The 20,506-nt window shown below is 45.4% G+C and overlaps 1 protein-coding gene across 2 annotated transcripts in view; it reads right to left on the reverse strand.

Annotated features, from left to right (window-relative positions):
* The window catches only part of GNB5 (G protein subunit beta 5), a 59,356-nt gene that overhangs the window by 8,992 nt on the left and 29,858 nt on the right, over positions 1-20,506 (reverse strand). For both annotated transcript variants that reach the window (XM_054450716.2, XM_054450718.2), the window contains exons 3-7: positions 19,929-19,970; positions 17,483-17,559; positions 11,163-11,295; positions 5,379-5,522; positions 3,140-3,231 (exon numbers count right to left, since the gene is read on the reverse strand). In XM_054450716.2, coding sequence (XP_054306691.1) covers positions 3,140-3,231; positions 5,379-5,522; positions 11,163-11,295; positions 17,483-17,559; positions 19,929-19,970 — 488 coding nt within the window. The remainder of the gene's footprint in view (positions 1-3,139; positions 3,232-5,378; positions 5,523-11,162; positions 11,296-17,482; positions 17,560-19,928; positions 19,971-20,506) is intronic.

The following is a 20,506-nucleotide window of genomic DNA, read 5'->3' on the forward strand; positions in this document are numbered from 1 at the left end:
ACCAAGGGCATGCTAAGAGAACAATGACAATGCTCAGTATAACCTCAGCCTTGGGTGGACATGGTAGCCAGTGTTCACCATGGAAGAAAATCAAAAGGTACCCTGAACATGGCCCACTGAATCAGTCCCTGTAGCATCCGTCAGATGAGTCTCAGTGTCAGTTTACACCATTCCATAAAATAACTTAATTGAAATTGCATTCACTCTATATAGAAAAATGGCCATTTAAATTTTTAAGTTACAGTGTTCCCTATCAGTCAAGAATTGGGTTTATGTCTCCATTTATCAACATCTTCTTTTATTTCTGCCATTAAGAATTCATAAATACTTTAAAAAGTTTGGTTACCACCATAATGTTTTCTCTCTGTCTCTCTCTCTGACTTCCTCAGTGCAGGAGATCGATGAGTAAATTGGCCATGCAGTGTGGTCTCCCTCACACAGGAGGGCACCTAACTCAGCCCCGGAAACCAGGGGGGCTTTCTGGACAGAAGGAAGCCTAAGTTGAAAACTGATGGTCAAAGGAGGTTAGAGGCAGAGGGTTCAGGGAAGATGAAACAGCTCAGGTGAGAGAGTGTGCATTTTATTTTATTATTATTATTTTTGAAAAGGAGTCTCGCTCTACTGCCCAGGCTGAAGCGCAATGGTACCATCTCAGCTTACTGCAACCTCTGCCTCCTGGGTTCAAGCGATTCTCGTGCCTTAGCCTCCCAAGTAGCTGGTATTACAGCCATGTGCTACCACATGTGGCTAGTTTTTGTATTTGTAGTAGAGACGGGGTTTCACCATGTTGGCCAGGCTAGTCTTGAACTCCTGATCTCAAGTGATCCGCCCACCTTGGCCTCCCAAAGTGCTGGGATTACAGGCATGAGCCACAGCGCCCAGCTGAGTGTGTGCATTTTAAAGCTGTACATTGGCCCTCCATAGCCATGGATTCCACACTCATGGATAAAATCAACTGCAGATTAGAAATATTCTAAAAAAGAAAAAGGAATGTTGCATCTGTACTGAACCTTTTTTCTTGTCATTATTCTCCAAACAATACAATCTAATAACTATTTACATTGCATTTACACTTATTAGATATTATAAGTAATTGAGAGATGATTTAAAGTACACGTGCATAGGCTATATGCAAATACTATACCACTTTAATTTTATTATTTATTTATTTTTATAACTTCAGCATACCCTGAGAAAATACTACATCGTTTTATGTAGGATTCTGGTATCTGAGGGAGGTCCTGGAACCAATCTTCCACAGATACCAAGGAATGACTGTACTTTATTAATACATAGGGGCTTATTTTTGTGGCTTTATGTTCTATCTTGCATTTTACTAACGTCAATTACTATCTGTAGTAATTTTCATATTGATTTCTTTTGATTTTCTGGGTAATTACTGCATATTTACAATAAGTGACAGTCTTTTTTTCTTTTTTCCTTATCCCACATTTGAGGGCATGGAGTACTAAAGTAAGTAAGTATTCTTTTTTGTTCTTGTTTTCAAGAGAAATAATTCTTGTGTTTTCCCACTAAGTAAAATGAAGATTCTTGGGAGTTCTGAGTATAATGAAAATACTTTATACACTGTCTCAACAGTACCATCTTCCATACGTGGCAAGTCCTGACCTCTCTCTTGGGATCTAATTCATGGATCCTGCCACTTACTTGACATCTTGAATGTTTAATAGGCATCTCAAACCTAACTAGCCCCAAACAGAGCTCCTAAATCCATGTGCAAAGCCAGCCCACCTCCTCCCCCATCCCTCCAGTCTTCCGTCTTAGTAAATGGACTGCTGCTTGCTGCCCTCGATAAAAGATGTGGGTTCCCTAAGCTCAGGGTTCTTCTATAGTGCATCCCTTGCATCTGCCAGTGTCATTTGGCCCTTTTCATATCTCCCTGTGGAACTGGGGCTCAAGTACCAGCACAAGCCAGGCTGATAGCCTGGCTACTGCCATTGCTGTGAATAATAAACTGTCCTTCATCTCTGACCCAGGAGTCTCGTGTCTTCTACCAGCATCCATGAGCTATGGCAGCCCAACTTGTTAACTTGTAGGTAGATAAAATCTCAGACATTTCATAATTCTTGACATTTCTCTGTCTCCACCATGTCTTCCTTAGTTCCAGTCACCATCGTTTCTTTCTTGAACTCACACAACCACCTCTAACTGGTCATCATATTTCCATTCTTGTTCCCTACAATGTATTCTCCATACAGCCAGTGATCTTTTTCGTTTGTTTGGGGTTTTTGTTTTTTTTTGAAACACTGTCTTGCTCTGTTGCCTGGGCTGGAGTGCAATGGCACCATCTCGGCTCTCTGTAGCCTCAATCTCCTGGGTTCAATTGATCCTCCCACCTCAGCCTCCTCCGCACGTCACCATGCCCGGCTAATTTTTTGTATTTTTTTTTTTTTTGGTAGAGACAGGGTTGCGCCATGTTGCCTAGCCTGGTCTCGAACTCCTGGGCTCAAGCAATCTGCCCGCCTCAGCTTCCCAACAGAGCGATCTTTTAAAGGCAAAACATGATCAGGTTAGCCACCCCTACCCCTCCCAACTCAAAACTCTCCAGTGACCACCTGGCCTTTTGTTAGGTCCCTTAACCTCTCATCTCTGTGCTCTTCCCCCAGCTCTTTGCGTGCCTGGCTCTTTCATGATCCTGGCCTCAATGTAAACGTCACCTTCTCAGTGAGGCTGTCTTTGACCTCTAAGAAATGACCCATCCTATCTCCCTGTTTTACTTTTATCATAGTAGTTATCAGTATCTGAAATTGTATATTTGTGTTTGGTCTAGTTTGTCTCCTGTAAGAGCATAGAGACCTTGTCCATCTTGTTCACTAGTATATTCCCAGTTCCTAGAATAATATCTAGCATATAAATACTTAAAAATATTTATTGAATGAATGGATGAAAAATGCTGATTCAACTTAGGGAGGATATTAATTGCTCCTAATGCGATTAAATTAAAATTCTCCATGAGTTCTGGAGCACTGTTCAGTTCCACCACAATCAGCCTTTCTTCCTGGGGAGGCCTCTCTCAGCCAAGTAAACTGAGTCTGGAGGTGGTTCCTGGGCTAAGGATTACCCAAGCCAGGCAATGCCGGCAGAATAGAGAGGTGGCATGAACATTCTACTCACTGACCGGACGCTGTTGATGTCAGATTCATGTGTTTCAAAGGCCTGCACGCACTGGCCGGAGCGCATGTCCCACACCATGGCTTTCTTGTCACATCCCTACAAATGAAAATTACCCAGAGTTATGGCCACTTTAAGGAATGTCTATAGACAAGGCACGAGTCCCAGTTATATAACACGGACCATTTATTTCCCATTAGCAAATGGCTGACAACACACTTTTCTGAGACTGAGACTAGCTTTACCTGAGGGCACTTTCCTTAGTCAGAAAGCCCTTAGACGCCTAGAACTAGGTCTTGGGATGGGAGGCAGGAGGGAAGGCACTCAGCTTCCTCTTTTAGCTTGTTTTCTTCTTTTGCACATTTCTGAATGGAGGCAAACCCTTCTTACCCTCCCCTGGGCATCTCCCTTCCCTTCATTTTTCCTTCTTTTCTCTCTTCTCTTTATACTTGCCTCCCTAAGCCCAGAGGGCAAGGCAGGCAGGCAGTGGTGCGTGGTGGGACCTCTCTAGTTGTGACATTAATAAATGGGTTGGCAGTGCCCAAATGGAGCAGCCGAGTCCCAGCTTTGTTTTGGTGTATGGGGCAGTCCCCAGCAAAGCTGGAGAGCCAGGTGCCCCAGGCCATCTGAACCCTCAGCCGCATGCTGGGCTGGGAATCTGCAAACCAGGGGCCTATAAGGGTGCTGCCATCGACGCACAGGGTGGCTTAGGCAAGTCACCTCCCTGGGCGTCTGCCTCAACACCTATAAAGTCAACGCTCTCTTCAGGTTGCTAACATGACCTAGAGGGTCACAGACATGAGGGTTTTCCCATTATCCTATCAAGGCTCTGGGAGCAGTTTGATAAGTTCCTGCAGAGTGGTCATGTTATCAAGCTCAAGTAGTACAATGTGGACTTTCAATAGTCAAATAGCTTATAGGATCAAACAGCTAAAAAATAACAGCTTAAAACTGGTGTCTAAGTTGTTGGTTTCAACTTGGAGCAGAGGGAGGTGTGTAATGAAGCACCATCACACATCTGAGGAAGGCCCGCTGTGGGAGTTCAGCACCTCGAGTGTCTTTACTGAAAATGTGGGCAAAGAAACCAGAAAGGCCTTCACATCTCTAGAGGACACTCAATTGGATGCAGTTTAGTGCTCTGAAAGAGACAATATGATCTACAGTAATAGCAGTAATTTTTAAAAAACACAGTAGAGTTGAGGAGAGATAAATACAGTGATACCAAGGCACAGGGATGAAACATCTACACATGGCCAAATACCCAGGAAGAAAATCAGGGTCCCTGCTAACTACAGCTCATACAGCCCTGGCCTGGCTCCCAGGATCGATGTGTGGGCAGCCTGGAGCAAAGGTCCCTTATGTGTCCCAGCTGCAGAAGTCACCTGACAGTGTGTGCGTCACTGTCCTGTCTCACCACTGCCTCCTGACGGAGGTGAGACAGGACCCATGGTAAGGTCAGCTGGCCCAGCTCTCTGTCCTTATTCTCAGGCTGGCCACAGAAAGACTTGCCCCTCCCATTTGCATACACACTGCAAACTCTTCCATCTACTGCTTGTACCATCCTGGGGAGGGGAAGTGCAAATACCACTGTGCACTATGTCCAACTTATAGCAGATGCAACTTACAGTCAGGTAGCAAAGCCCTGACCCAGGCACCCTGAGTCCTAGTCTAGTGCTTCTCTGAGTCTCTGTGGCCCTGTCTGCCAACTCTGAGCTTTCAAAGCCTCTGTTTCTTGCACCCTGCGATGGGAGGGAGGATGGTGGCTGGCAGGGGTGGGGTGGGAGAGTGCCCCACAGGACTCAAAGCCCTGGTGGCATCACAGTGTTGCCTCAGCTAAGTAGCCATCTGACCTGCCATGCCCTTGTGCGCATCTCTGATGCTCTCAGATGCTAACTCTCTGCTATTTACTTGAGGAATGACATTTTAAAACGTGGCAGATATGCACCTTGAGTTGCAGCACTCATATAGGAGAACATTCCAGATTACTCTATAGACTGCTAACATCAGTGGCAGAACAGAAGGAGGCCCTCACAGCTCAGCCCTGTAGCTGCCCACCAAGCCCCCGAGAGGGGCCTGGAGGCAGTGCGGCCACTGCAGGAGCTGGGGGTTTGGTGGGGAGTTGAGGACAATTCCTGCAGCCCCTTCTAGGGAAGTGCCTAGGCTAATCCCATGAATGGACAAGAACTGCCACCATAAGCCTCCTTAGTGGACACAGGAGCCCTAGGGAATTTCCACTGGGTCTTTACCCCAGACACGAAGGTGTTTCCAGTTTCTGAGGGGGCCAGGTCCAAGCAGAGGACGTCAGCCCCATGTCCGTGGAAGCTCTGCAGCAGCTGCCCGCTCTCCACGTCCCACAGGGCACACGTGCCATCACCGCTCGCTGTCAGGATCTGCCCGTAGAAAAGGACAGGAAGTGGGTGGTTGTGGTTATTGCTTATGCCGGGGGCAGTCAATCAGAGGCTTAACGTTCCGCAGGGAAAAGCAGACTACACACACACACACACACACACACACACACACACACACACACACACACACACACACACACACACACACACACACACACACACACACACACACACACACACACACACACACACACACACACACACACACACACACACACGCAGACACACCTGCTGTATCTGGGTTCATGCACAGAAATCTCTCTCCTATACAAAGAAGGAAAGAGTGCATTTCCTACACCCTCACAGTCCTTGAGTTGTGTTTATGGACCTGCCTCCCAGCAGAGCTGAAATCCTGGTGGCTTCATGGTGGTACCTACAGGGCTCTACACATGCCTGGCTCGTAGGAAGTGTTCCGTGAGTCTCTGCTGAATGTTTGAAACCTTCGATGCCTCCCACTGCTGTGCAGGCCAGACACTTAAAGTGCTTCTTGGATATTGATGCACACACATCACTGGGCTGCTTGCTAATACAGAGTCTGGGGTGGGGCCTGAGCGTCTACACTTCTCACAGGCTCCCAGGGAATGCTGAGGCTGGTCACGGGGCAACTGGGAGCAGCAGGGGTCTAAGCAGCATCTTGTTGGACATTCTCTGTTGCTGCTTTTCCCGAGCACAGTGCTGCCCAGAGGCTTCCCAGGACCACTGACGGGTGCCAGAGGATATTCATGCATACACAGGTTCAAGAAACATTTGCTGTGTGCTGACAGTGTCTGCCAGGCACTCTGCTAATGCATGAGGGTTTGCAGAAAGATTGTGTCTCAGTTTCTGTTCTCCCAGAACTCAGTTTAATAGGATTGCCAGTAAGAATGAAACCAACATAATTCCCCATCCCTGTGTTAAACAATTCTGGGACCAGGCCAACTTTCCTGCTACTATGTTAAACCATACTGAGACCAAGTAAAAATAACTTAACTGCTTGCTGCAGAAAATACCTGCTCCTGGGAGAAAAGACTGTGAATCGATTAGACAACTTACCAAGATTAACAGCTTGCTCATCCAGACTCACTTCAAGACTGTTCCCTTGCTGGGCTCACCAATCCAAAGCTAAAACGGCCTTGCAAGACCCACCTTAAAATCACCAAGCCTGGACCATGAAACCCTCTAAGTACCCTTCCCTAATTCCTCCATTTTCAGAACCTACTAAGATTCTGCCAAGTGGAGGTTCTCCCTTACTGTGGCAGGTCAGATAACCTTAGCTTTGCTTGGTTGCAAGTATTTCTGATGTTCGCTTGGGGAGTTGACATCACCAGTGGACAAGGATCAATGACAACAGCATGAGAAGTGCTGGGATCCAGGTGTGCACACAGGAGGGTCCCAAACCCAGTGTGGTGATATCTGAGTTGGTCTTCAAGGAAGAGTGAGAGCTGGCCAGGTGAAGGAAGGGAAGGGGAGAGACAAACTCCAGGGGGGCCTATGTCTGCACTAAATGAAAGGTGAGCCCGTTCACAGGTGAGGACTCAGTCTGAAGCCAAGAGGGCACTCTGGAAGCTTCTGGGCAGGAGAATGAGAAGAGCAAACGTATGTTTTAGGAAACTCTGGCAGAGGCCCAAAGAGCCTCTGGATAGCTTACAAGTACAAAGGTCAGCCATAGAGTAAAGGCACTCAGGGGTGCCCGGGGAAAGACATGGGGACGGGGCTGGAGTTTTACTTTTTGTCACTGCCAGTGTGTATGAGGCCTGGGCTCTGGCTGAGCGTACCTTCCTGGGGTTGGGAGAAAGGCAGTGAAGACTCAGGGTTCGGGGCCCTCATAGGCCCAGCTGGCGGCATCACAGAGCCCTGGAGCCAGCTGGGTACTGACAGCAATGGAGGGGACCTGCAAGGGAGAAGCTCTCCCCGCCTTCTGGCTGCTCCACAGGGCCTGGGTGAGGTGATAAGACCATGGAGGAAGTGGCTCTTGCAGCATAAGTGTCCGCAAGAGAGCCCTTTGTGGGTGATTACTGATGGCTGAGGAAAGAAAAGAGGAATCAGGCCTTATGCACCGCTAGCATGCAATACAACCACTGACCACACCACACCTTCAATTTCCAGCTGCTGATGGGATGTCTCTGCCTCACCCTTTGCCCCCTTTCCCTTTTTCTTCCCCTCTCTCTTATATGTTAGGCCTTGCACATAAAGAATCTCATTTTTTTCCCAGCACTTTGGGAGGCTGAGGTGTGTGGATCACCCAAGGTCACGAGTTCAAGACCAGCCTGGCCAACATGGTAAAACTCCATCTCTACTAAAAATACAAAAATTAGCCAGTTGTGGTGGCTCACGCCTGTTGTCCCAGCTACTTGGAAGGCTGAGGCACTAGAATCTCTTGAACCTGGGAGGCGGAGGTTGCAGTGAGCTGAGATCACGCCACTGTACTCCAGCCTGGGCAACAGAGTGAGACTCGGTCTCAAAACAAAAAAAATTTCTGCAGGGAAGGAACAAATTACAAGGAGGGGAATCTGCTCCCGCCCTGGTGTTGCACCCACTGGCTGTCCACAGGACCCCCTCCAGCCTTGACTTCCCTCAGGAGGCCTGCATACATCCAACAAGATGACTTAAGCTGGCAAAGTAGCTTATGGACACACAAAACCTGAACTGAGGCTGAAATTTGGGTACTAATATTTTGTTGGATGCTCGAATTCCCTCAGTCTCTCCTGGCCCACACCCACTAGTGGTTGTTCCAACTCACTGCTTTCCTAATAACACTTGCAGTAACTTAGTTTATTTTGAGACACCAGGTCCAAACAATTTTCTTTAAGCAACTACCCCAGTCTTGCTCTTTAATTTAGGAAATTTTCATACCATACTGTTTGATCAAAGAAATGAATAGTTTTTAAAAGTTAAAAGTAGATTTCTAATACTTTTCAATTTTGTGTTTTTGATCTTCATTATAATATAAGTAAAAATAAATTTTAAAGACCAAACATTTATTCATATAAATGCATGAAACAGAACCCCTAACTCATTGTCACTCATTTGTTCTGGAATGCAGAGAATTTGTAGGTTTAATACCATAGTCTCATACCAGCCGCTTGAGTTTCTCTTTTATCATCCTAGATCCCAGGGATTGAAGAAAGCTGGAGGTTCATGAGTTCAGTAGTACCCAAACTAGGCTGTGTATCAGCATCACCCATGAAGCTTTGTGTTAATAATAATAAAACTGACTGGGTGCAGTGGCTCATGCCTATAATCCCAGCACTTTGGGAGGCCAAGGCAAGTGGATCGCTTGAGCTCTGGAGTTCAAGATCAGCCTGGGCAACACAGCAAGACCCCATCTCTACAAAAAATACAAAAATTAGCCAGGCATGGTGGCGTGTGCTTGCAGACCCACTACAGGCCTACCAGCTACTTGGGAGGCTGAGGCAGGAGAATCACTTGAGCCTGGGTGGTGGAGGCTTCAGTGAGCTCAGACTGTGCCACCGCACTCCAACCTGGGTACTAGAGTGAGACCCTGTCTCAAAAAACAAACAAACAAACAAATAATAAAAGTTAATGCTTACTGATATTTACCAGGGACTATACTATGTACATGAATCATCTAATTTAAGCCTCAGAAAACCTTATGCGGGACAGATTTACTACTTTACTATCCTCATGTGCAGGTGAGAAAAACGAAGCACGCAGAAATTCAAACGCTGTCTAGGATCACCAGCTAGAACACAGCGGAGCCAAGATCCAATCCTGCTGTCTGCCTCCGGAGCCACGCTTTACCTGCTCTGCCTCCCAGGCCGCGTCCCCGCCGAGGTAGCCAGCTGGGACTTCCCTTTATCTCCGGCTAAGCTGCTTGTTGGAAAAGAAAGCACTTTCTAACCTACTGGTGCCCCCTTTCATCCCCAACCCTGCCCCGTGGCAACACAGAGCGAGTCTGATGGGTCTCCACAGAGGGGCTTCAGATGCCTGATCGTCGTGGTAGCCCCCTGAGCCTGCCTTCATCCAGCCTAAATGTCCTCTGTTGCTTTGGTTTGCCTCAGGCCCAAAGACATCTGGTTTTGGCCACTGCACCAGCCAGTGGCCACAGCGCCCCCTGCTGAACAAGTCTGCAAGATTCCTGGTTAGGCTCAAATAATAGGTGTAAACAACAGGGGTACAATGGTGATACTGCAAGTCCCAACATCCCTCCAGTCAGCAACTGAACAATTACCCAGCCACCTGACCTCCCTGCCTCTAACCTCCCCATCCCTCCTGACATCAATTCACTGAAGCCAGAGTAAACTACGGAAGGCTTTAATCTAACTCAGACACTCTTCTCTTTCAAACAAACCAAAATCTGACTCACCCCTGCAAGGGCTCCCGTCACCTACAGGGTCCAGCCCAGGCACTGAGGGAGCCCTGGGATCTGGCCCCACCCACCTCTCGGCTGCCTGCCTCCCACTGTGCTCCCTCACACGCTGCGGCCGCCTGGAGTGGCAGCGGTCCCTCTTCACTGGCAGCAGCAAGTCTGTGACCAACCCCTCCTGCTCAGAGCTCCCCAGTTGCCCCACTGTCTAACCATTATTGGTTTTCATAAAGGTCCCTGAGGGCCAAGACTGAGCTTTTGGCCCCAGAGCCATGTCGTATCTGGCAATATGGGTAGTAGGTACTGAGAAGGTTTGCTGAATAAGTGTGAATAAATAAACGATGCAGTGCTTTCACCACTTGCTAAAGAAAACTTAGTCAAAGTGATAAAGGTTGTGTTGTTTTCACTGTAGTGTATTTAAAGTAGTGCAAAGATTTAATATGGTGAGGCGTTTTCTTTTTGCATTGGTTAAAATAGGACTGTAAAGTGAGATGCACGCAGCGCACAGCTCTGAAGCCTGACAGCTCAGTGAAGCTTTACACACTTTAGCACACAGACCAGGGCACAATAACTGCCTCCACCCCAGGGGGTTCCCTGCTCCACTCCCACCCTCGCCAAGTCAATCAGAGGAGGATTTTCAATATGCCATGCAGTTTTATCTCAACGCTATCAACAATCACTAGCCCCAACCTTCTCATGTTATTAAAAATAATAATAACTAATGAGAAACAATAGGAGCTTCCTCTTAGAGCAAACTACTGGAGCACAGCCATCAGAGGAGGATTTTCAATATGCCATGCAGTTTTATCTCAACGCTATCAACAATCACTAGCCCCAACCTTCTCATGTTATTAAAAATAATAATAACTAATGAGAAACAATAGGAGCTTCCTCTTAGAGCAAACTACTGGAGCACAGCCATCAGAGGAGGATTTTCAATATGCCATGCAGTTTTATCTCAACGCTATCAACAATCACTAGCCCCAACCTTCTCATGTTATTAAAAATAATAATAACTAATGAGAAACAATAGGAGCTTCCTCTTAGAGCAAACTACTGGAGCACAGCCATCAGAGGAGGATTTTCAATATGCCATGCAGTTTTATCTCAACACTATCAACAATCACTAGCCCCAACCTTCTCATGTTATTAAAAATAATAATAACTAATGAGAAACAATAGGAGCTTCCTCTTAGAGCAAACTACTGGAGCACAGCTATCTTGTTCAGAGAGACAAGCCGAATGCTTCCTCTCCTCTCAGCATCTCTTTAGTGCTCCTTGGCAGGTCAACCTGACACCGGGGGCCGCCTATTTACCTGCATGTCAGAGTTGGTGAAGCTGCAGGCCGACAGGTAGTTGGTGTGCATAGCAACAGACTTCTTTTTGGCAGCCATGTTTTCATTTTTGTCAAACGTCAAGGGGTACACAGAACACTTATTATCCAAACCACTAGGATGGAAAGAAAGAAGTACCAAAGATTAATGCAGAGTAACAGAATATGTGTCTACTTTTCCAATCACATGAACTTTTCAACATATTATCTTTAGCAGTATCATATATTGTACCCTTTCCTCCAACTTTCACTTTGAAGATTTTTTTTTTTTTTTTTTTAATAGAGACAGAGTCTTGCTCTGTTGGCCAGGTTGGTCTTGAACTCTTGGCCTCAAGCAATCCTCCCTTGGCCTCCCAAAGTGCTAGGATTACAGGTGTGAGCCACTGCGCCTGGCCAGTTTGAAGATTTTCAAACCTACTGTAAAACTGAAAAAAAAAAAAAAATAGTACAGTGAACACCCAGATCCCTTCCCTTAGATTCACAGTCTTAACATTTTGTCACATCTATAGGAGCAAATTCTGAACCATTTGACTGCAAACTGCAGATATGACATTTTCCTTCTAAACACTTCCACTTGCAAATTTACATCTCCTAAAAATAAGAACATTCTCCTATCTACCACATCCTTATCACATTTGAGAAAATCAACAAAACCTCCATAACACCATTTAATAAGCCAGCCATATTCAATCTTCCCTGATTGTCACCAGGATCCAGGGACCAACCAAGGCTCACATATTCCATTCAGTTGTTATGTCTTTTTAAGATCTTTTAACCTGGAACAGACACTACCTACTGCTTGTTGTTCATGACAGGAAATCTTAGATTGGCTGTTTATAGAATGTCGCATATGGTGGATTTGTCAGATGGTTTCTTCATGGTTAGATTCAAGTACTGTAGAACATTTTGGCAATAAGAGTATCCAGGTGCTACTGTGTACTTCTTTCTTATTGCCTCATGTCAGAAGGCTTGTAATGTCTCTTCCAAGATTGGTAAAGCCAACTTTGATTACTTGGTTAAGGTGGTCCACTAGATATCTCCAGGGTAAAGGTAATTTGTTTGTAATCAGTAATAATCTGTGGTGTGATATTTTGAGACCATAAAAATATCCTTTTCTCCAACCACCTTTCATACAAAGGCTTTACATGATTATCCTTGCTTGAATCAGATATTACTTTAGGGGTGCAAAAGGGTGATTTATTTTGATAATGTCTTCCATATTTATTAGCTGGTGTTTTTCTGTAATGAAGAATCCTCCTTCCCAATATCACTGTACACCCATAAATTTGTTTTTCTTAATTGTATCATGATCTATTATTATCATTACTACGTTTGATGCTCAAATTACCCCAAATTTGGGGACTCTTCAAGCCAGCTGTTTTTTTGTTTTTGTTTTTTAAATATATATATGACCCCTATTGGTCCTTGAACGTTCCTTTACTTTCTAGAACAAGAAAATATCCTAGCCTCACTTTATTCTTTTCCTCCCAAAGACCTAACCTCAGCCTTACCCTAAGGTGCCCTGTTTTCTTTTTGTAGGGAACAATATTTAAAATGGGGTCACTTTTTTCTGAGGCACTGGGAAAGCCAAGGGTCCCTTCTGCTTTTCCAGCTGCTTGGGAGGTACACAGGTGTATTCTTGGGTAGTTTCTTATCAGTAATTAGCTTTGGCAACTTGTTTATAGAATGTGCGGAGAAGGCTGGGCACGGTGGCTCACAGTGTAATCCTAGCACTTGGGCGGCTGAGGCAGGCAGATCACCTGAGGTCAGGAGTTCAAGAACAGCCTGGCCAACATGGAGAAACCCCATCTCTACTAAAAATACAAAAATCAGCTGGGCAAGGTGGCAGGTAATCCCAGCTACTTGGGAGGCTGAGGCAGGAGAATTGCTTGAACCTGGGAGGTGGAGGTTGCAGTGAGTTGAGACCACACCACCACACTCCAGCCTGGGCAACAGAGCGAGACTCTTTGACTAAAAAAAAAGAGAAAAAAAAAAAAAAAAGAATGTGTGGAGAATGATTTGCACTTAGGCTATGGTAAGGGACAAGCATGCTGTGGACTATGGTCCTCCCTGACCCCTGAGCTGGGATATGTCCTCTCCATCCTGAGTAATTTCTCTGTTGAGATACTTATTACTTAGGGTTATTTGCATTGCTATGAGAAGCAGGAAGGTTTTGCAGGGTGATGCATCCAGTGTCTCTGCTTTAGTACCTAACTAATGTTGTGATCTTGGTTACGTATTCATCTTTGAATTCCAGTATGACACCTGGCCCAGTGCCTTGCACACAGGAGCTCGTACTAACTGTACAATACCTGAATGAAAGCTTCTTGGGGATATGGCTCCTAAATAAGAAATACTTGTATATATAATCAATTGACACATTTTTTGGGGAAAGGGGATTGTGGCAATACCATTTGGGTTTTAGCTTTCAAGTTTGGAAACAACTGAGAGAGAGACCCAGGAGCCAGGTAAATTGAGATAAAAAATATCCCCATTATTACCTACAATGACTTTTAGAGAATGTGGCATCAGTGTGGGTCTATTACAGATAACAGAGTCACAGGGATGTCACACAGTCATGGCTGGGAAACATTATGTCAGACTTACCACTAGAAACTCAAATGAATCACAGCTGCTCTTAGCAGTTTTGGGAAAGGTCTGGGAAGGGGAGATGGTACTTTTACCTGCGATAAGGAGTCAATATTACTTTCGTCTTTGACGCTCTCTCATCCACTAGACTGCCATATTTTGAAAAATGCCTTCACAAATGTTCATACCTTGAACTTCCTCTGTCTGGCCCTCGTAACAGCCAGTGAGGCAGCCAGGAAAGGTGCTAGCACCTCCCACATGCCAGGGTGGGGAAATAGAGATGACAAAGATTAGGGCGCCAGCCATCCCTCCACTCTGAACTCTGTTTCTGCACCAAGCTAAATCACCAGAAAGCTATCTATCTGGGCCTGGTAAGGCTGCTCTCTTCCTTCCGTCCTGCTACCCCCATGGGAATTCTGCTGCTGCATTCCATTTAGTGAGGGTAAAATTAAGAAACAGCCACAGCATCATTTTCTAAACTACTGTTGAAGACATTGTTCACTGTTATCATATTCACTATACATTGCAGAAGGGCCTACCCAATATATTCTTTCTGTAATTTAGAACTGCATATCTAATATTTCAATATTGGACATTGATGGATTATGTAACACATCCAGCTCTATGCATCTGCTAAAATTCATGTCCAATTAGAAACATATTACCCTATTTGTTTTAAACGTATTACCCTATTTGATTTTAAAAAATGTGGAGAACTTACGATTCCTACTGAGTAGTGAAGAACTGACACTGCAGGAGAGGTCTGGCTTTTGCCCTCAGCTACTTGGAAGTGATCTCTGGGCCCCTGGAATGTCCTGCCTGGTAAGAGTGGCTTGGTTTGCTTGGGGGCTCTGGCCACCAGTTTAATAATGTGATTTATGATGGGGGCTTTTGAATGCATCATATCAGGTCTGATCTCCAAAGGAACTTGAGACTAAAGGTATCTGCCCGAACTTCTAGAGAGACTGGAGACTTTATAAAGGTAAACCACACAGGCAGTGTGTGGTCAAGCCCCCAATAAAACCTCTGGACACCTAAGGCTCAGAGGAGCTTCCCCAGCTGGCAATACTCTGCATGTATTACCATACACCGTGGCCAAGAGGAAACAACGCCGTCAGTGACCACACCAGGGAGACGATGACTGGCAGCTCCATGGCTGGATGCCTCCTGGCTTCTGCCCCAGGGGTCTCTTCCTTTGGCTGGTTCTAATTTGTACCTTTCCACTGTAATAAAACTGTGGTAGTAAGTACAGCACTTTCATGAGTTTGGCGAGTTGTTTTAGTGAATTCCTGGGGTTGTGGGGACCCTCAAATTTGCAGCCAGTATCTGAAGCCAGGGGCAGTCTTGGAACTGTGCCTTCTAACTGTAGTTGGCTAAACTCCTTTGCACCAACCTTATCATTGTGGCCTATTTCTCTCTTGCTTGCTTTCTCTAATAGATGTGTTACACATGTAGTACAAATATATATATATATTTACATATATATCTTTTATTATAGCACCTCTTATCCTTTTAGGAAGTAGATGGTAATAAATTTTATATAAATACTGGCATCCATCTATAAAGTGGAGACACAATCCACTTTTGAGCTATTTTAAAAATTAAAAAATATGGGCCGGGTGCAGTGGCTCACACCTACAATCCCAACATTTTGGGAGACTGAGGCAGGCAGATCACTTGATATCAGGAGTTCGAGACCACTCTGGCCAACATGGTAAAACCCCATCTCTGCAAAAAAAAAAAAAAAAATACAAAAATTAGCCAGACGTGGTGGTGCATGCCTGTAGTCCCAGCTACCTGGGAGGCTGAGGCAGAAGAATTGCTTGAACCCAGGGGACGGAGGTTGCAGAGAGCCGAGATCATGCCACTGCACTCCAGCCTGGGTGACAGAGCCAGACTCCATCTCAAAAAATAAAAAGTGAAATACATGTATGTGAACATGGGCTCCAAAGGGATAAGTGGTCTTGGCCACTGGAAGGAGAGCGAGACTATGTCCCCAAAGCAGCCACCTGAAGGGAAGGGACACTGGAGAAGATGGTTGGTGTGTCTGGCTGGAGAGGGCTCCAAAGCGTTTGCCTGGGGCTCGGGCTTTTCCTCTTTTAAAATAAAATTCTTTCTTCCTCATTATAAGGAGAAAAATCCCCATAGTCCCATCATCCAGAAAGAATTACTATTTTATTTGGTATAGTTCCTCCCAGCCTTTATAATATGTCTTTTTTTTTTTTTTTTTTGAGACAGAGTCTCGCTCTCTCCCCCAGGCTGGAGTGCAGTGGCGCGATCTCGGCTCACTGCAAGCTCCGCCTCCCGGGTTCATGCCATTCTCCCGCCTCAGCTTCCCGAGTATCTGGGACTACAGGCGCCCGCCACCGTGCCCGGCGAATTTTTTTGTATTTTTAGTAGAGACGGGGTTTCACCATGTTAGCCAGAATGGTCTCCATCTCCCGACCTCGTGATCCGCCGGTCTCAGCCTCCCAAAGTGCTGGGATTACAGGCGTGAGCCACCACACGCCTGGCCTAATATGCCTCTTTTTAAAAACATGGCTGAGATACTGTGGCAGAAATATTTTGAATGGTCTCAGAATTGTTCAACACAGGGACTGGGAATTATGTCGGTTTCAGTTCTCATTGTCAACCCTGTTAAACTGAGCTCCAGGAGAATAGGGAATAAGGCACACACTCTTCCTAGTAATCTTGATGCCCTTTTCACACAGTGTAATTGAGAATTTTCCTTTTTAATGGCTGTATGATATTCCATTCAATTCATGTACCACAATTCACTTAAGTTTTCTTGGATGGGTATGTTGGTTCCTTTTTTCTTTCCTTTTTTGCTTTATTTTATTTTTGAGACAGGGTCTCACTCTCACCCAGGCTGGAGTGTAGTGGCATGATCACAGCTTACTGTAGCCTTAATCTCCCAGGCTCAAGCAGTCCTCCCACCTCAGCTTCCAGAATAGCTGGGTCTACAGTGGCATACCACCACACCCAGCTAATTAGATTTTTTTTTTTTTTTTTTTTGTAGAGACAAGGTATTAGTACCACATTGCCCAGGCTGGTCTCGAACTCCTGGGCTCAAGTGATCCTCCTGCCTCTGCCTCCCAAAGTACTGGGATTACAGGCAAGAGCCACCACACCTGGTATTTTTTGCTTTATTTTTAAAAATACTACAATTAATGTCATTGTCCATATGGTTTTTCTATGTTTTGGATCATTCCTTTCAAACAAGTTCCTGGATGTGGAGTCACCAGATCAAAGGCTATCTGTTTTTCAAGGCTTCTGACAGACATTACCAAGTTGCTTTCCAAAATGTTTGCAACGTTTATGGCTCTGCCCAAAAGCATTTGAGAGAGCAGGAGACAGGTTTGAAATGTTAACTACTGTCAGTTTGTAATGAAAATAATTATGAAAGAGAGTTTTATGGTTCTTTTTTTTTTTTTTTTTAAAGAGATGGGGTCTTGCTATGTTGCCAGGGTGGACTTGAACTCCTGGGCTCAAGTGATCCTCCCACCTCAGCCTCCCAGGTGGATGGGATTACAAGCAGGCACCACTGTGCTGGCTTATGGTTTCTTCTTTGATCGATTTCAGGGAAGGATTTAGCATACTGCTAAACAATTAAACAACAAAAACTGAGTTCTTGTTTGTTTGCTTGTTTTTGCTAAGAGAACAGTATTTTATGGTTAACACAAACTCTGAAAAGCTGCTGTAGCTCCAACTTACCCACAAGCAATGGCACATCCCGATGGGGCATAAGCACATGCCATCACCCACGTGCAGGGCATAGTGACCGCGTGCTCCTGAAACACAGCACAGAGTGAACAACTAGCACTTCCACACAAAAATCTTTTTTTTTTTCTTTTTCTTTTTCTTTTTTTTTTGAGGTGGAGTCTCAGTCTGTTGCCCAGGCTGGAGTGCAGTGGCACAATCTCAGCTCACTCCAACATCCGCCTCCAGGGTTCAAGCAATTCTCCTTTCTCAGCTTCCTGAGTAACTGGGATTACAGGCATGCACCACCATGCCCGGCTAATTTTTGTATTTTTAGTAAAGATGGGGTTTCACCACGTTGGCCAGGCTGGTCTCGAACTCCTGACTTCAAGTGATCCGCTCACCTTGGCCTCCCAAAGTGCTGGATTACAGGTGTGAGCCTCCGTGCCCAGCCGCAAAAATCTTAATGTTTAAATTTTAGAAAATAAAATCACCAGATGCCTACTGAATTACATTATAGTTTCAAAAGGAAGTGGTATAGGGTAAAGATGGGCTCAAGACTTATGAGGGGACTCTTATAATCAACTTGATGTCACATATTCGAAAAGTTAAAAAGCTCAACTAGCAAAAGCAAAAAAAAAAAACAAAACCTTCATGTTTTACTTCCTTCTTAATGTCATACTCCCTTTGTTCCTCTGCCTGAGTATCAGGGCCCCTTTTCTTTGAAAGGTATGCCCAAATCTCCTTTCAGATACTTACTTTTCCTTATTTACTCTGATTTCCATTTTCAAAATATACTCTGGAATGACTTTTTATATATGTATTTTAAGTTTGTTTACTTGTGAATCTGCAAGAACCTGTGTCCACTATGGGTCCTAAACCATCCCAGGGAAGGTATGAATGGGTCGGGGGAGGGGAGGGTGATCTTGGGTTGTGCTCACGGATAAATGAGAACTGGTAAAATGGAAACATTGAGAACTAAGCACGACAGTCCCTGGCTTCTGGCTTCACAGAGGAAGAATGAGAACCACCGTGGCACAAACAGCTGGCCTGTGTGTGGTCCCACATCTTGGTGGTGGCAGAACCAGGACCATGGTCCACGTATCCCATGGGAATAAGACCTCAGGCTCAGATATATTGGGAACATGGCTCTGTTGTTTGCATATCTGCATGCAGGAGGACGGGGTGACTCAGCCAGCCAACAGCCAGGGATGGGCGCACTTAGTTCTTAATGTTTCCAATGTACATTCAAGTGCTGGTCTTCTTTTCTGTTATAATTATATGTGTTTTTGCGGGGAAACACAGGCCCCAATACTGTCTGCCCAAATACTATTGTCAATAGCAGCCTTGTAGGCTTTCAGAGGCCAAGAATAATCTACTGCTCTCCAGAGAATGAGCTGAGGTAGCCACTCTCAGCACAGGGTATCCCAGGCCCCTTTCCTCACAAGTAATGGCTATATTCCCTGCCACGGGCCATAAGTGGCACCCTTGGCTCCCCAGAAATCAGTCTGTACTCTATGCCAGGATAGGGTGTAAACAGAAGCAACTACACCTCTGTACAGTCCAGAAGGTGTTGAGAGAGACGAAGTCTTCCAAGTAGCTAGGCGCTATATAGCAAAGCCCTGTGCAAATTGTTGTCATTTTTATTCCCCAGGGGACTGACCATTAGGGACTCAACTCTACAAAATGGTTCTGGCCCCTCACTTGACCAGGTCATGTACCAGCTGCTTCCCACGACATTGACTAAACACATTCAACAATGCAGAATATGGCTGCTATTCACTATGAGACAGAGACAGAGACAGGTCTCATGTTTTTCATAGCATAAAGGAAGGCTTTCTAAATAAATATAGGAATTCTTATTTAATACACAATACTCTTTATTGTAAATGCCAATGCAATGCAGGTGTGCCAGCATACCCACACATAGGTTTTGGTCTTATCTTTCATTAACAGCTAAAATTTAAATCTAAGTTGAGCTGTGCCCAGGCCAGACTTGCAAGGGGATCAGACTGCATCACAGGGTAGCTCTGCCCAATCCCACTGCAGCCTCATCTTCCCCACCCTCCATGTATTCCCACAGGGCTATGGAGTCTGGTCAAAGACAGGGGAGAGAGAATGGAGAATTTTGGTGCCTCTTATCACTCAGAAGACAAATAGTACATGCAGTTGCACATGTGGATGCAAGTTTTCCGTGCTCTGCCTATTCCCATGTTGGTACTGGCAGCCCCTATGGTGGCTCTAATAGTCCTCTTGGGGCAAGAGGGGAATAAATGCTGCAATGGGCTGGTTGAGCTGTTCAAACATGGATGGGCCTTCTTGGGGTTTCCATCCCTAGAGGCAACTGCTTGCAGGGATACATGGAGAGAAATCAGGACAGGGCCGGGCAGCTGGACCAGAGCACCTTTAAGTAGGCTGGGATTCTGAAGTGCCTATAACGTGGCTGGAAACAATGCCTCACCTTGTTCGTGGTGAAGGAATCCCACACGATCACCTTCCCATCCTGGAGGGAGAAGAGCAAACAGTTTAGGGGTTGTCAAGTTCTTACAGATTACTGCTGAGAATTCCTCATAAAAGCTGTGTCCAGCAGGGAAGTGTGAAGTGGAAAGCCAGAATGAGGATCTGGATAATCAAGACCCCCTAACCTATCCATGAAAAAAAGCGGGGTGAGTGCAGGAGGGGCTGGATATTCCAGCAGAGCCAAAGGATCAGTTCTCAATCTTACATTCCTTGGAAAGATACAACTACACGAAACAACACGCAGACACTTCTTTCATACTATTTACAAACCATACACAGATTGTTGGTACACTATCATTACCCGCCATACCCTAAATGTCAACAAATTATAAAGGGGAAAGATAAACCTGACATTACCTTTAGGTATGTGACAGGTAAATAACAGATCTTTTTCTCCCACAACATCTCCACTACTTTGTCCTTTCTCCCATTTGCTTTGGAGTCCTTGGTCCCTGTGGCACCATCCAGGAACCCCCCTCCCCATTCTCTGTCCATTTCTCTGCCAGGGACAGCTGCAGA

The sequence above is a fragment of the Pongo pygmaeus genome, chromosome 16 (genome assembly GCF_028885625.2).
Source record: "Pongo pygmaeus isolate AG05252 chromosome 16, NHGRI_mPonPyg2-v2.0_pri, whole genome shotgun sequence".
Classification (NCBI taxonomy): Eukaryota; Metazoa; Chordata; class Mammalia; order Primates; family Hominidae; genus Pongo; species Pongo pygmaeus.